This window comes from Muscardinus avellanarius, assembly GCF_963383645.1.
Source record: "Muscardinus avellanarius genome assembly, chromosome: 21".
NCBI lineage: Eukaryota > Metazoa > Chordata > Mammalia > Rodentia > Gliridae > Muscardinus > Muscardinus avellanarius.
Genome location: NC_137807.1, coordinates 22,204,762 through 22,221,932, shown reverse-complemented (window position 1 = coordinate 22,221,932; position 17,171 = coordinate 22,204,762). Strand labels below are relative to the sequence as shown.

Genomic DNA, 17,171 nt, shown 5'->3' with positions numbered 1-17,171 from the left:
TGTGATTATGGTGATGGTGGTGATGGTGATGGTGGTGATGAAGGTGATGATGGTGGTGATGGTGATGGTGGTGATGAAGGTGATGATGGTGGTGATGATGGTGGTGATGATGATGGTGGTGATAGTGATGGTGGTGATGGTGATGATGATGGTGGTGATGGTGATGGTGGTGATGGTGATGGTGATGAGTGTGATTATGGTGATAATTGTGATTATGGTGATGGTGATGGTGGTGATGAGTGTGATTATGGTGATGGTGATGGTGGTGATGAGTGTGATTATGGTGATGGTGGTGATGAAGGTGGTGATGATGATGATGATGGTGGTGATGGTGGAGAGATGATGTTGGTGATTGTGGTGGTTGTGGAGGGAGCGGGGGAGGTGACAGTAGCGGTGATGGTGGTGGTGATCATGGTGGTTATGGAGGAGCAGGACAAGTGGAGGGGAAGGTCACAGGTCTTCATAATGTGCTGGTCATGGGTATCCTTACCTTGATCCTGATGATCTTTGATCCTCATTAACATCATTTTTATTTTTATTTTCGGGGTGGGGTTCTGGGGATTGAACCCAGGGCCATTCTACCTCCAAGCTACACCCCCAGCCCTTTTTATATTTTCATTTGAAATAGGGTCTTGCTAAATTACTTAGGCTGGGCTCAAACCTGCGATTCACCTGTTTCAGCCTCCTAAGTACTGCGATTACAGGTGTGTTCTGCCACACCTGGCTCTCATTAACACTCTCAAAAAGAAAGTTCCCAAAGTTTTGCCCAAGGCAAGATGTTTGCTGTAGACTTTTTTGCACATGTCCTTCATTAAGATAAGGGAAATTTCTTTCTATTTTAAGATCGCCAATATTTTGTGTCACCAATGGGCATTGACGCTCATCAGGTATGTTCTAGTATCTTCTCTTTTGTGTGTGGTACTAAGGATTGAACCCGGGGGCATTCTATCTCCGAGCCACAACCCCACCCTATTTTATTATTTTTGCTTTAAACAGGGTCTCAGTAGGTTGATGAGAGTCTCACTACTTGCTGAGGCTGGCCTCGAACCTGGGATGCTTCTGTCTCAGCTTCCAAGTGCTGGGATTACATGCATGCACCACCACACCTGGCTAGTATCTTCTGTCTTTCCAGAATGAAGCTGTGGGGAGCAAGCCCTCGGGCAAAGCTGGATGAGTCAGTTTTGCCTCAAGCATGGAGCTGCTCTCTCTCTCTCTCTCTCTCTCTCTCTCTCTCTCTCTCTCTCCTCCCTCCTCCCTCCTCCCTCCTCCCTCCCTCTCCTCCTTTTTCTCCCCTGCTAAGATGCAGACACTGCTAAGAGCAGGCCTGGGGGAGCCTGGCAAAGAGACGGTGAGACACTGGAGAAGGCTCTCCTCTCCCATGCTGGGTCAGCGCTTCCCCGGCCGGCCGTCTTCAGCTGCTGTTTCCGGTACCAGTCCCAGGGGGGGACACCGCTTTCCCCCAGTTGTTCCAGACAGAGCCGGAGACATTCTGAGGCTGGCTTCAAATGCCGGCGGCAGACAGTCAGGAGGGCTGGAAGCCTCACATTCTCCGCCGGCTGGCTGGGGTGCGCCTGTGGGGCAGAGGAGGAATTTTCCTGGGGGTGGGGGAAGAGTTGGTTCAGGAGAGGGGAGAGGGCCAGTTGCTAGGTAGACTCAGCAGAGATGAATCATGCTCTGGCGTGACCTGGGTATTGGCTAAAAAGAGTTATCCAAGTCTGTGGAATCTTTTTGTTTGCGCTGGAAGGGAATATGGCTCATCGGATCCAATCCCCTCATTTTGCAGATAGATTGTAAGGAGAGAGAGAAAGAGAGAGAGAGAGATTTTTGATTGACTGATTGACTTGTCTGGGGGCTTTTTGTAGGGCCCTGACCCATGGCCCTGGTAACAGCTCCTATATTGTCATTAGCAAGCCAGACTTCAGAGATTTTTTAAAATTAATTAATTTTTTTTACTTTTTTTTTTTGGTGGTACTGGGGTTCCTGGAAGCCCTTCTACCTCCGGGCTGCACTCCCAGACCTATTTTATGCTTTTTATTTGGAAACAGGGTCTCTTAAGCCAGCGAGGCTGGCTCCGAACCTGCGCGATCCTCCCGTCTCTGCCTCCCGAGCGCGGGGATGACGAGCGTGCCCACCACGCCCGGCTTATTTTTTTTATTTTTTATTTTTTTTACTTTGAAACAAGGTCTCATTGAGTTGCTGAGAGTCTCAGCTACCTGCTGAGGCTGGCCTTGAACCTTCCATCCTCCTGTCTCAGTCTCCCAAGAATGGGGATTACAGGCACGTGGCTCAGGCTTCAGATGCACAGTGGCGAGGCCTCCAACGCTCTCCCTGAGCAAGAGAGAGCCCGAGGGCTGCGTGCTGGGAGGCAAGCGCGGTGTGCCGGTGTGGTGACCAAGCAGGTGTGTCACCTCAGCTCTAGTGGTTGGGGAGCTGGTCTTAGGACTCGACAGGAGCGGGTGGCAGCTTTGTGATGCTCTAGGAAAGAGCTGGAAGCAGTGGGACCAGCAAGAGCCAAAGCCCCAAGGTAGCAACGAGCTGGGTGAGTCCGAGGGGCGTCGGGGAGGCTGGTGGGACAGGAGTGGCCTCAGTGAGGCCGGAGGTGGGCAGAGCCTGGATGAGGTCGGACCTTGAGGCCGGAGAGAGAGGTTGGACAGAAGCTATTCTCACAAGGCTCGGGCTGAGCCCTCTCCTGACTCCTTCCCCTGCCTGGCGTCCAGGGCCTGTCCCGTAGAGGAACAAACATTGAGTAGGCACCTGCTGTGTACTCGGCTGTGCTGGGCACTTTCTCCATGGGATTTTATCAAGTCCTGCCGACAACGCCTCTGGGGCTGTCCAAGTAGGGGAGCGAGTAGAGAGGCCCACGGTTCCCTCATGGTCACTCAGCGCGGCCTCCGTGACCCAGGCTGTCTCCCTCCATGTTCTTGGCGCAGGAACTGGTTTACCACACTCGTGGATTGGCCTCCGTTTTGGCTCCCTTGAAAGCAGAGTGGGAGAGTTCGAGAGGAGACTCAGATCTCGGCGGCGGCCCAGCCAGGCTTTGCCAGGAAGCTGTGCTGTGCTGCTGTCTGGAGCCTTTTGGGGTCGAGCGGTTGAGCACCCTCTTGTTGGGAGATGGTCCCCGCGGGCCGCGCCGTGTGGGAAAATGAGCCCGATTCTGGGGTCGAAGGACCGATGGGACAGTGTGAGCCGCTCCAGTGAAGCCCTTTGCTCCCAGCCCCCAAGCCCAATGGATGCCTGAGATTCCAGGGATGCAGTCATTGGTGGGAACCATTACCCTCACTCCTGCCCTTGGCAACTGCAAATCTCCTTGGGAAAAGGAGAAAGGGAGAGAAGTCCCAAACCCAACAATATGATGATGTTTATAGATTGCAAGGGCTGGAGGTCCTGATGCAGGACATCTGGGAGCGGTGTCAGATTTAGAGCGCCCCCCTCTGGTGGACTCAGACCTTTGTTGGGCAATGGCTCTGCCCAATCCTGGTTTTTTTTTTTTTTTTTTTTTTTTTTTTTTTTTTTTTTTGTGGTGGTGGAGATGGAACCCAGAGGCATTCTTCCTCTAAGCTCCATCCCCAGCCCTAATTTTTATTCTTTATTTTGAAACAGGGTCTCAGTAAGTTGCAGAGGGCCTCACTAAGTAGCTGAGGCTGGCCATGGTCCTGTGATTCTCCTGTCTCGGCCTCCCAAGTACTGGGGTTACAAGCATGGGCCACCACGCCCGGACCCAATCCCGCTTTCTTAACCCCCTTCCCCAGGTGTGGATCCCAGAAATGCTGTCAAGTGAATACCCTGTGTGCTCATCCGCATCCCAGGGGAGGCTTCCTGGGGAATCTGACCCATAGGTGATCATGATGGAAATGAAGAGGAGGAGGAAGAAGAGGAGGATGGTCCTCATAGGAATGGTGGTGATGGTGATGGTGGTGATGATAGTCATGGTGATGATAATGATGGTGATGGTGTTGGTGATAATAATGATGGTGATGGTGGTGATGATGGTGGTAACGATGGTGATGGTGATAGTGATGGTGAAGATAATGATGGTGATGATAATGATAATGGTGATGGTGGTGATGGTGACGATGATGATGGTGATGATAGTGATGATGATGATGGTGGTGGTGATGATGATGGTGATGGTGATAGTGATGGTGATGATGGTGATGATGGTGATAGTGATAATGAGATGGTGATGGTGTTGGTGATAATAATGATGGTGATGGTGGTGATGGTGATGATGATGGTGATGATAGTGATGATGATAGTGATGGTGGTGATGATGGTGATGGTGATGGTGGTGATGGTGATGATGATGGTGGTGAGGATGATGATGGTGGTGATGGTGATGATGATGGTGGTGAGGATGATGGTGGTGGTGATGGTGATGATGATGGTGGTGATGGTGATGATGGTGGTGATGGTGATGGTGATAGTGATGGTGATGATGATGGTGATGATGATGATGGTGATGATAGTGATGATGATAGTGATGATGGTGATGATGGTGATGGTGATAGTGATGGTGATGATGATGATGATGATGATGGTGATGATAGTGATGATGAAAGTGATGGTGGTGATGATGGTGATGGTGGTGGTGATGATGATGATGGTGATGGTGGTGATGATGATGATGGTGGTGATGATGGTGATGATGGTGATGGTGATGATAGTGATGATGAAAGTGATGGTGATGGTAATGGTGATGGTGGGTGATAATGGTGATGATGATGGTGGTGATGATGATGATGGTGGCGATGATGGTGATGATGGTGATGGTGATGGTGATGATGATGATGGTGATGATAGTGATGGTGGTGATGATGATGGTGATGGTGGTGATGATGGTGATGGTGATAGTGATGGTGATGATGATGATGATGATGGTGATGGTGATGATAGTGATGATGATAGTGATGGTGGTGATGGTGATGATGATGGTGGTGATGATGATGATGGTGGTGATGGTGATGATGATGGTGGTGATGATGATGATGGTGGTGATGATAGTGATGATGGTGATGATAGTGATGATGGTGATGATAGTGATGGTGGTGATGATGGTGATGGTGATGATAGTGATGATGAAAGTGATGGTGATGGTAATGGTGATGGTGGGTGATAATGGTGATGATGATGGTGGTGATGATGATGATGGTGGCGATGATGGTGATGGTGATGGTGATGATGATGATGGTGATGATAGTGATGGTGGTGATGATGATGGTGATGGTGGTGATGATGGTGATGGTGATAGTGATGGTGATGATGATGATGATGATGGTGATGGTGATGATAGTGATGATGATAGTGATGGTGGTGATGGTGATGATGATGGTGGTGATGATGATGATGGTGGTGATGGTGATGATGATGGTGGTGATGATGATGATGGTGGTGATGATAGTGATGATGGTGATGATAGTGATGATGGTGATGATAGTGATGGTGGTGATGATGATGGTGATGGTGGTGATGATGGTGATGGTGATGGTGATAGTGATGGTGATGATGATGATGATGATGATGGTGATGATAGTGATGGTGGTGATGATGATGGTGATGGTGGTGATGATGGTGATGGTGATGGTGATAGTGATGGTGATGATGATGATGATGATGATGGTGATGATAGTGATGATGATAGTGATGGTGCTGATGATGGTGATGGTGATGATGGTGATAGTGATAATGAGATGATGATGGTGATGGTAATGGTGATGGTGGGTGATAATGGTGATGATGATGATGGTAGAAGTGATGATAGTAATTGTATTAGTATTCAGGCTGCCGAACAAAATAATGAAGATGACATGGTTCACACAATAGAGGTTTATTCCTACAGTTCTAGAGGGTGGAAAATTGTGTAGATGGCTTTTTTGTCCTCACGTGGCCTTCCCTGTAAGTGTGCACCTAGAGACCCTCTCCTCCTCCTCCTCCTTTTTTGGGGGGGTAGGTCTGGGGATGGAACCCAGAGGCATTCAACCTCCAAGCTACACCCCCGGCCCTATTTTTACTCTTTCTTTCTTTCTTTCTTTCTTTCTTTCTTTCTTTCTTTCTTTCTTCCTTCCTTCCTTCCTTTCTTTCTTTCTTTCTTTCTTTCTTTCTTTCTTTCTTTTTTCTTTCCTTTTTTTTGCAGGTCTGGGGATGGAACCCAGGGGCATTTGACCTCTGAGCTACACCCCCTGCCCTATTTTTTATACTTTATTTGAAACTGGGTCTCACTGAGTTGCAGAGGGCCTCACTAATTAGCTGAGGCTGTCCGTGAACTGCGATCCTCCAGTCTCAGCCCCCTGAATGCTGGGATTACAAGCCTGCGCCACCACGCCCGGCTCTCTCCTCCTTTTTCTTGTGATACTAGGGATTGAATCTAGGGGCATTCGGCCTATTTTATTTATTTACTTTTTTTGTGTGTGGTACTGGGGTGGAACCCAGGGGCTTTTCTACTTCCGGGCTATACTCCCAGACCTATTTTATACTTTATTTGGAAACAGGGTCTCACTAAGTTATTGAGAGGCTCACTCAGTAACTGAGGCTGGCTTTGAACCTGTGCGATCCTCCTGTCTCAGCCTCCCAAGTACTGGGATTACACGTGTGTGCCACCACGCCCAGCTGAGGGATCCCTTCTTATAAGATCACTTGACCTGTTGTACTAGGGCCCCACTTTTGTGGCATCATTTAACCTTAATTACCTGGGAGCCCGGGACTCAACACACACATTTTCGGGGAATGTGTTCAGTGTGCAGCGGTGACTGTGGGTAACAGTGAACCCCGCAGCAGTGTGTGGCTGGTGCTGGGGATGACAGAGGAGGTGATGGCTATGAAGGTGGTGGTGGCACTCATGATGGTGGTGACAGCTAACAATTACTAGTACTTACTATATGCCCAGCGCTGAGCTTTGCCCACTATACTTGGGAAAACTAATGTAATCCTCACAACGGTCCTATAATTTGAGAACGAGTGCTATTCTGGTTTTTTAGAAGGGGATACTATACTGAGGCTCAGAGAGTTTAAGTACTTGCTTACGTATCTATCATGGTGGACAGATCATGGCAGAACTGGGTTCCGAGCTTGAACCTCCAAGTCCTCACCAAAGCACCCAAAGGTCCTATGGACCTGCTCAAAGGGACCAGTGTAAAGAGTGCTTGGGAGGGGCTGCGTCGGAAAGGGGAGGGTCTGGCTCAGTTTCCCCACTTGGGCACAGGGGGTGCTGGAGACTGTCCTGCACCAGCAGCTCCGGGGCAGTGAGGACCGTCCCCACCTGGGGCTGAAGCGTCTACCAGGACATTGTGGAGCTCGCTGGGTGATGGTGGTGGTACTCAAGCCTGGCCAGGGGAACACCTGTGCCCCGTGGATGACCAAATACAGTGAGCAAGCTTGCCTGCCAGTCCCCTGTGACAGAAGTCACATCAGCGTGTCTCCTGGTATAGTCAGGCCATAGCTTTGCATAATTTTGGAGGCCTTACAGCGAACACTGGGTCCACGTTAGACACTCCAGGGTGGAAACCTGGAGATTATTGCATTTAGAGACAGCAGGAAGCCGGGCGTGGTGGCGCACATTTGTCATCCCAGCACTTGGGAGGCTGAGACCTGAGGATCGGTCTCATTGAGTTGCAGAGGGCCTCACTAAGTAGCTGAGGCTGTCTGTGAACCGTGATCCTCCTGCCTCAGCCTCCCAAGTGCTGGGATTACAAGTGTGCCCCCGCGCCTGGCTTCCCATCCATTGCCCTCTACCCCCACAAATCCACCCAGCCCCTCGGGTGCTCAGGCCCTGTTCCCTAGCACCAGATTTAATTGGAACCCTGGCTGAGCAAGCCTCAGCAGGGCGGTGTGTGTGTGTGTGTGTGTGTGTGTGTGTGTGTGTGTGTGTGCCAGCTCACACTGGTTGGTTTGCGTTTTCCATGTGAATGTCAGGGCCTGGCGAGCTTGCCGTGAGAGCCCATGGTGAGTGGGGCAGAAGCAGGGATTTAGGTTACTTGGACTCTTAAGCCAACATCCTTGGTTCAAAATAATGTTCACCTTGGAGGGAAAGAAGAATTAAGGGTGAGTGGACGTGTAAGGGCTGTGCGGGGAGCCTGGGTGCTTGATAGATATTCAATTTATCTGTCCACACCCTCCATGGAAGAGTTTACTTGGAGATCCAAGAATCCCGACTTGAGTTCGGTGAAGGGCACGCAGGGCCCCCGTGTGGCTAAAACTAGACTCGTCTGGGGAAATGAGTATCTTATTTAGAAGACTCACTTCTTTTAGCCACCAAGCCTGGTAATATTGTTTCAGCTGTTTAAGGGCCCCTTCTGATCTTGAGTTCAGTCTCAACTTTCAGAGGATGTTAGCTGGGACAGAAATGTCTCATTTAAAAAAATCACAAAGAGGTGGAGAGTTGTGGTGTCGCCACATGTAACGAAGGGAGAGACAAGCCCAGCTCCCAGGGCCAGTGAATTACACGGCAGAACATGCCACACGGGACAATTTTACATGGCTCCACCCAGGGCTCTAATTTGAGATTCTTAGGAGGCCCTGGTCTGTGGTCTCCACACTGTGGAGGGAACGGCCTTTGAAGTTTTGCGCTCTCCACCAGAACCCAGAGCATTAAAAAGTATACTTTTATTTTTTTTTAAGAGAAAGGAGGTATATTTACGAAGCAGTCAGTCTCTGCCTGAACAAAAAAGCAATCACCAGAAAGTCAAACATATCTTACTTTAGAAGTTTACTATGGTAACTTTCCAATACCATTGTGTGTATTGGCATTAGACCTCCAAGCCATACCCCTATCCCTATTTTCATTTTGAAGCTGGATCTCATGAATTCGCCGAGGCTGGCTTCGAACCTGGGGTTCTTCTATTTCAGCGTCCCAAGTACTGGGATTACAGGCATGTACCATCACACATCATGGCTCAAATCATGTTTTACACTAAAAAACTGGGCTTCTTTTGAGATTTTGACCGTGGGTAGCTCGGAATGGAGGGGGCTCGGGTAGGGGGACAGGGAAGAGAATGTTTTCCACGCCCAAGCCAGCGACAGTTGTAAACAACTTGAGAGGTACCACACAGGCAGGGGGTTCAGAACGAAGCATCACATGCGCCCCGATGGAGGGCTGCTGGAAGTTTCTTTTCCGTGGCTTGGCATGCGTGCCACCACTCAGGACCCAGGATGCTCTCAGGGTGGGGCATCAGAATCGCCCGCCCAGCCCGTCGGCCCCTGGGCTTGGAGGTCTGCGTTTCAGATCTTTCCACAAGACTGTGAACTTGGTTCCAAGTTCACGGCCTCGCCTAGCTGCTGCTTCTCAGGTTTCAGGGGTGAGATTACAAAGAGCCCTGGAGGCTCAGCACGGGAGCATGAAGCGCGGCACTCTGGACAGTCTGCTTGTGGCTTTTCTTGTCCGGTTTGCTGGAAGGCTGCACGCGTCATACTGTAGCCTTGGGAGACCAGGGGGGCTTTCGAGAGACCCGGGAGACAAGACTTGCAGCGAAGACCTCCGTCTAACATGCTTTATTTATTATAATATACATATGCAGATCTGTTCTATATACAATAGTTTCTATCAAATGATCAGACCAAGGCATTCTACTGGTAAATGTTCCCCAAAATAGATTTCGGTAAAATTATATATTTGTGCACATTATGGGCTAACAAGACTTAAGTCTTCATTACTGATTTCAGTTCTGAGGCCATACATAGAATCCGAGACATACTTTAACCGTGTTAAGGCGACAGAAATGAGCTGAAAGAAACCACAGGATTCAGAACAACTAAACAGTGTATTTTGCTTGCTTAGCCGCGAGGTGAATGGCAAATATTGTGCGCACAGCTTCCCCACGCAGCGGAGGCTCCGGCACATCTGAGGCCGGCACGGCAGCGGGCTGACAGCTGGCGGGACCTGCCCGGCTCGGCGGGGCGCTCATTTCTTCTCTGCGTCTCCCTTCTTGGGCTCTTGCTTCAGTTTGTAATCGGCCAGGGCGGCCTTGATGGCATCTTCTGCCAGCACTACATGGAAAGGAAAGAAAGGACATTGAAGGATTGTCTTTATGTGCTGGGAGGGCCTTGGCGGTCACCCAGCCAGGCCCGGAAGCTGGCCAGCTGCGCCACGAGCCCCATGGCTCCTGCGGTGGCCTTGTGGACACACGTGGGGACTCTAGGCTAGCTCCTTAGCCTCTTGGAAGCCGCTGCAAAGCTGATGTGAAGCTGGGGCTGCCATGCTTTTCCTGCGGGGACAGGGTGGGACTTACAGAAAGTGCCCGGCGCTTAGGGACACACAGTTAGTTCTTGCCGGCTTCCTTGGAAGTCTGGGCTGAATGGGCTGTGAGCTGGCTGGCCAACTCAAGCCCCATGGAGGTGCTGACGGGATGGCGTCTACACCATCCTCTTGTGACTCCAAGCTTGGAAACTTGTATTTAGGACTCAGTATTAAAACTGAGGCTATGGGGGCGGGGGGGGGATAAAAGTTAAGAGAGCTGGCATGCGGCAGAAAGCTACCAGAAAGGCCAAGGCTTTGCGGAAGTCCGTGAAGACGGTGACCTTCGTGGGTACTTAACATTCCAGCTCAAGAGGCAAGAGCTCAGGTTGGGTCCACGGCCAGTGGTGCTGGGTCCTCGCCCCAGCCCCCGGCTCTTCTCCTGGGAGCCCTACCCTGGCAGGAGGCCTGCTCGCTCTGCTGATCTTTAACTCATTTGGTCAGTAGACCTCCACAAGTTGGGTGAGGTGGCGCAGGCCAGCAATCCTAATACTTGGGAGGCTGAGACAGGAGGCTCACAGGTTCAAGGTCAGCCCCAGCAATTTAGCAAGACCCTCAGAAACTAAGTGAGATCCTGTTTCAAAATAAAAAATAAAACAAGACTAGGGGTATAGCTCAGAGGCAAAATGCCCCTGAGTCTAATCCCAACTACCACAAAACAAAACAAAACAACCTCCACCAATATGCCCTCTTTCCCTGAGCAGGTTGAGGACAGAAACAGGACCGGATCTGATGTACCAACTGAGCCGGTCCGAGCCTAGTGTGAAGGCGCGCGGCCTTCTCTAGGACTGTGGACAGGACGCGGTGAATCCAGCAGGAGCAGGGTGACGGCAGAGCCGAGGGCGGGCCCCAAGCCTGTCACAACAGGGGACCAGCCGACCCTATCAGAGATCAGGGCTTAAACTGGGGCTTCCCGTCTGTAGGAGGGGAGCGATCGAGGCTGCCAGAGCTTTGGAAAGGAGGCCAGTGGCTCCCAGCATGCACCACCCGGCTCAGAGCCCCTAGCGGGGAGTCGTCGGGCTCGACCCCTGAGACCACCATAAAGACAGTGTGCCTGGGCTCCGCGTGAGGGCTGTACGGAGTCCCTCCGGCTGAGCCCCGCATGCCCGCTGGCTGCTGCCGGCAGGGACTTACTGGAGCAGTGCAGCTTCACGGGGGGCAGGCAGAGCTCCTTGGCGATGTCAGTGTTCTTGATGGTCAAGGCTTCTTCCACCTGGGAGGCGCAGGGGAAGACGCAACTTCAGCGAGGCTTGGCCTCCCGAGGGCCATGCGATTAGGAAGGCCCAGGAGGCCTCAGGAAAGGCCGGCGGGGGCTCCCCTTGCTAACTCAAAGCGGAGGTGGAGGCTTCTCAGGATTCCCCACTGCGCATGCGCGTGACAGAGCTCGGCTGGGCTTCTCAAGTGCGAGGTGCATACACAGGTACCGCAGGCTGGGTGGGCCTGAGAGCCACGGTACCTCTGCCAGCCACACAGACCCCGCTGGGGGCCTGGAGCAGTCCCAGGGAGCCGCTGCAGGCCAGCAGCCTGGCTTTTAAATGCAGTGGCGTCCCATGCTGTGCTTTTGAAGGTCTTGGGCTGAGAGCTCTACTGGGACTCATCCTCTGTCTAAAGCAGACTCTTCTCCAGACAGGACAGGCTGAAGAGACGCCTGGGTCTGAGTGAGGGCCCTGGGGAAGGTGCCACACAGAGGCCCACTGCAGGAAGGCACACCAGATCCCCAACAGCGCGGGCGGGAGGATCTCAAGGTTAAAGAAAGGCCTCTCTGGCCTTCTGATCCCAGCTCAGAGCCCCTCGCGGCCAGGTCCCGGGAGCGGCCAGGTCCTGGGAGCGTAGGCGCCTCATTTCCCCTTGTGCCAGGCAGCTCTTGCCCGTCACTGTGGGGCTGCTTCCGGCCAGAACGGGCCAGGCCTGTGCTTCTGCAGGAGCTGCCAGCTGAAGGCCCGCCCGGAGTCACAGGAGCACAGGCTGCTCTGCTGGAGCACAGGCCGGCCCTCCAAGCACACTCCTCCCGACTCCGCTCCCTGAACCGGGTCCCCAGGGGTTGTAAGGAGGGCCCTGCAGGCTGGCTTTACACAGTTTTAATGGCAACTGGGTTTTAGAAAGTCTAGTTATTCACAGACCTCCTACTTTTGAAGCTGCTGGGGAAAGGGGGTTTGGTAGAGGAAGGGATGGAGAAGAGAAAATGCTCCGCCCGTTCTCCTCTTCATCGCAAGAGCTGCTGACCCGCCACCCGGGTCACTGCCCTGTTGTTTACACCACGCTCATCCATCTGTGTTTGCAATTCTTTAATACCTCTTTTAGTACAGGCGAGTTTATCTCAACAGTCTGTGAAAGCCACCTGGACTCCTTCCTGAAACAGGATGCGGGGAAATAAACAGAGCACCCCACCCTGGGCTCCTAAGAAACTTGAGACAGTCAGCAACCTTAGGGAAGGCGAAGGTTTCTTTTCATTTCTATTTTGTTGGAGGAACAAGTGAGGAGTTTTTTTTTTTCTTCCCCTATGTAATTAGCAAATCAATACCTGCACCCTCAAATAAACAAAAATGATCAACAAAACCCCCCAATGGCACCTAACGAATTGGCCCATAACGTAAGGAATGTAATCAACATCTGGGCAGGAAAAAACAACCTGAATTGTAGTTTGCAGAAATCACAGGTGCTTTTTGTTTGTTCCTGACCCAGTGACTCACGAGACCCTCTGAAAGCCAGACTGTAGAGGCCTGATTTAAGGCTAACGAATCCGCGAGCAGGCTCACCGTCTTCCCTTTCACCCATTCGGTGGCTAAGGAGCTGGAAGCAATCGCAGAGCCGCAGCCAAATGTTTTAAACCTGGCATCCACAATCTTCCCTTTTTCGTCCACTTGAATCTAGACAAAAGAGACAGGAATTGAGCAGTGGTTCCTGTGGCCACTCCTAATGCCCAGGAGCCTGGTACCGAGGAGGGCTCATGGCGTGGGCCATGAGCTCCAGGCTTCCTGCCCATCCTGGAAGTTACGCTATTAATGAGTGACTTTGCTTTGTTTCCAAGAGCTCGGTGATGGGAAATGAAACTTGGGGATCACTACGTAGGTCTCGCTGCTAAAGATCGGCTGGAAAATGAAGCCCCTCCACCCTTGTTTCGTTTGGTCTCTGAGCCCAGTCTGGGCTATGAAGTCCTGGGTGGGGACGTCTGCTCAGGTGCTCAGGGGACTCCGCCTCTTTAAACACCAGGAGACTCTGCAGCCCAGGTGTGGAGTTGATGCTTTTATTTCTGGGCACCAAACTGTACTTACTCTCTTGCTTTGTTTGTGTTTCCCAAGAGAGGTGTGAAGGCCTTGGACAAGCTGTCCACTTGGCACGGAGGAGGAGAGTACGGATAAAGCTATGATTTGCCCAAAGCGCAACCCACTACCTTTACGTCCCTTCCAATTTGGGGAGACAGTTGGGTTACTGCATTTCTCATCGGGATGGCTAGCTCTCAAGACTTTTCCCTTGATTAGTAAAATTGACAAAATATTTCATTTAGCTGCAGGTGGAATGTAAGCTGATACAGTGATGCAGAAAGTAAAATCAGTTTTCTACTTCAGGAAAGGTCTGAATAGCATGCTAGCAGGAGAACGAGGACTGAGGCCCTGCTCTAATCATGTACAACATTGACTCATCCCAGCTCATTCGAATAAAGACAGACATCGAACAAATTGCTCTATGTAGAAGTCATTTGTCAACCATGAAGCAACCTGTAAGCAAAGGGACTACTGTCATCGCCATTAAAGATGGACTGGCTGGTACCTGTAACTTCATTACGTCACCGCATGCTGGCGCACCCACCAATCCAGTTCCAACATTTTTAGATGTCTTGTCAAGGGACCCCACATTTCTAGGATTTTCATAATGATCCACAACCTGAAATGACAGGGGTAAGAAGACTCGAGACCAGTCTTCTGGTACTGGTCTCCTCTGATGTCAGCAACACTAACTTGGCAGAATATGAAGGTATGAAGGCCAACATCCGCATCAGTGAGAGCCGATTGTTACCCAAATGACTTTTTGTATTTCCTCTCCAGCTACATGCAGAGATTGGAGATATGGGGGTTGGGGGGAGGGAAGCAAAATTACGTTTTAGCTCCGTAGAGTCTTCAACCACAAATAGTCACCTGATTTACATACCCACATTTCCTAGGTTTGGGCTCAAACGGCATTTATATTATGTACAAGTAAAATCCATTCTCAAAGGATGATGATTACTTAAAAATCCCCAAATAACGATGGCCTAGGAAGGCAAGACTTTCTCAGAAGCAGCAAGGTGACCGTTACAGAAAGAACAATGCTACACGATGACTCTGTTTGTGTCCATTAAAATGAAAAACAGTGACGCTGCTATATTTAAGGGCCCCGAAGTCGTCCTGGTGCAGCGGCGCACCCTGGTGCTGAAAGGCTGTCAGCCCAAGTTTCTTCCGCGGAGAATGTCAACAACTCCCCTCCCTCCAGCGGGGGAGGAGCGAAGCCCTTGGCAAAAGTGAAGTCAAAACAAAAATAAACCGCCATTCAAACCAGCAGAAACAAGTCTTTAATAACCTTGAGGTTTACCAGCTAGCAAAAAGTACCCCGGTCTTCTAAGTGCCTCCCACTTCCCAGCCGACTGCGGATTTTGACTCCAAGGACCTACAAAACAGTATCTCATCTGGACATGTTGCATCACGTGGATGCACAGCGGCCTTCGGTTGTTTCCCGAATGAACATCGTAAGGGGACTTTTTGCGCCCAGACCGCAAGGGGCTGCAAAGGACGCGCCTATCCCTCCTGCCTCCCACCAGATAGCAAAAGCAAAGCAAAACTGTTTTCTGGTAACCTGCCAGACTCCCTTCGTAGGCTGCTCGCTCCTAAAACAACAGCCTCACCCTAAGTGGCCAAGCACCACGCGGACGAGTCCACACCCATCACCGCTCGCGGGGGGCTGCCGCCCCCCACCCCATCCACGTCTGGGGAGAGGGGTCCGCAGAGGGGCGGGCTGGCCCTGGGTCACTCGGCCCGGGCGGTGGCCTCGCTGAAGCCGGACCTTGCGCTGGCGTGCGGGCGTGTGTGGTCTTGGGCTCAGATGTCCAGTCCCAACAGGACCTTCCCTGCCGGGCTAGGGGCAAACTTAATAAAAGCTGGGGTGCACAACATCCCGGACAGCGGCGGAGCCCGCTGGAAGTTGCGATCATCTCCGTACCTTCTTGTGATAAAGCCGAGCCGGAGCTGACAGCTCCCGGGCAGGCAGGCGCGGGCTCCGAAGCAGCAGGGCAGACGCAGCCCGCCGTAGACGGCCAGCTCCAGCCGCCGCCATCTTGACGGCTTGCGCTAGCGCAGGCGCAGAGCGACGTCGACCTGAGGGGCGCGCCCGCGAGTCGCTGACGTCACCGCGCCGCCGCGCCTGCGCGCTGCAGCTCCGCGCTGGCGTCCGCTTAGGTGCCCGGCGTTGACCACGCCCCCTGGGGGCGGGGACGGGTAGCGGGACCGGAAGGTCTGAAGTTGCGGGAAGGCTTGTCCTGGGTGCGGGATTCTGCAGGTGGATTCTCAGGCTGCCGGAGTCACGGGCGATAGCTGACGTTTTAAAAGCTCACCGCTCGAACGCGGGCGCAATCAGCCACGCAGCCCAGCTTTATCAATCCACTTGTGTAGCGAAGGCAGTTGGAATTTAGAGCTGTTACGTGTCCAAGGTCGCTCAGCGTTGGATTCATTGGGATTCGAACTTGAGTAATCTTAGGTTAGAATCCTGCTGTGTGTCAGGGAGCACTACTAGACCCTGGAGAGTCCCACGGAAAGCAATTTCTGCTCCAAAAAGTTTGACAGCGAGGGAGAAAGGCAGGAAATGGGAAGTTTAAGAAAGGACACCAATACCTTGATTCTTAAAAACGTGTTAATATCTCTATAAAGTAACAGCAACCAGCCACAATTCCTATGACTGTGCATAGCAATTAGCAGTTTATAAAGCAATGCTTTTTAATGTAATTTAATAACGTTGGCTTGCAGAATATGAGCTTATAAAACCGGAAACTTCACACGTGTATTAAACGCCTACTAGGTATGTTATTACATAAAGCGGAGCGATGCCTTTTGGAAATAGATCTTTTTTTCATGACTCGTGCGATAGATCCTTCACCGAGAACTTAGGGTTTTCTCTGTAAGTGAGGCTCAGCTGCTGGGAGACTGCACCAAGCTCCACGGCTGTAGGAGTTTGAGGCATTTATTCCGATAAATCATTCTGACCTTCTCAAAATGGCTCCAAACCCTTAACTACGAGCATCACGCTCATTCCCTGACTTCCTCTCTGGCTTCCAGGGCAGGTCCAAAGACCCAACTTCTGCTCGAGGTTGTGCCTGAACAAAAATTATGTTAATTATTTAATCTTCTGACCGTATACTTCAGAGAAATATAAAAATAATAGGGATTAATTCTACTTAGCGATCGTTTAATCATCTAAGACTCGCGGTTTCCTTTTAGGTGGCAAGAAAGCAGGATTTATAATCAGGCGCGCGCCTTGGACAGCTACTCTTGCAGCGGGTCTTCGGCTGCCGAGGAAAGACCCAAGAGTCACTGGCAACGCAAGATGGCGACGGCGGCCGCCACCTCGGTTTCGGAGCCGGAGCCGGAGCCGGAGGCTGAGCCCCAGGCCGGGCCCCAGGCGGAGGGAGAGAAAGATGAAGCCAAGGCGGCGAGGACGCGGAGGAAAGCGTTATCGCGGGCCGTGGCCGCTGCGACGTACAAGAGCATCGGGCCGCAGTGGATTCAGCGCGTGCGAGGTGTGAGCGAGAGCGATGGGGAGGAGGAGTACGCCATGGCTTCCTCCGCCGAGAGCTCCCCCGGGGAGTACGAGTGGGAGTCCGACGACGACGAAGAGGAGGAGGAGGAGGAGGAGGAGGAGGAGGAGGAGGAGGAGGAGGAGGATAAGAACCAGCTGGAGATCGAGCGGCTGGAGGAGCAGGTGGGCC

At 51.8% G+C, this 17,171-nt stretch overlaps 2 protein-coding genes across 2 annotated transcripts in view; one reads left to right on the top strand and one right to left on the bottom strand.

The window, feature by feature from the left end:
* Positions 1-9,845: 9,845 nt before the first annotated feature.
* ISCU (iron-sulfur cluster assembly enzyme) lies at positions 9,846-15,532 on the bottom strand. Its single transcript, XM_080717705.1, has 5 exons — positions 15,413-15,532; positions 13,991-14,104; positions 12,979-13,089; positions 11,357-11,435; positions 9,846-9,975 (listed from the first exon to the last, which is right to left on the bottom strand). The coding sequence occupies exons 1-5, from the start codon at positions 15,524-15,526 to the stop codon at positions 9,890-9,892; spliced, it is 504 nt and encodes a 167-aa protein (XP_080573831.1). The 5' UTR covers positions 15,527-15,532; the 3' UTR covers positions 9,846-9,889.
* Positions 15,533-16,789: 1,257 nt separating this feature from the next.
* The window catches only part of SART3 (spliceosome associated factor 3, U4/U6 recycling protein), a gene marked incomplete at both ends in the record, with an annotated part of 33,176 nt that continues 32,794 nt past the window's right edge, over positions 16,790-17,171 (top strand). The window contains 2 exons of the mRNA XM_080717807.1: positions 16,790-17,071; positions 17,114-17,164. Coding sequence (XP_080573933.1) covers positions 16,790-17,071; positions 17,114-17,164 — 333 coding nt within the window. The remainder of the gene's footprint in view (positions 17,072-17,113; positions 17,165-17,171) is intronic.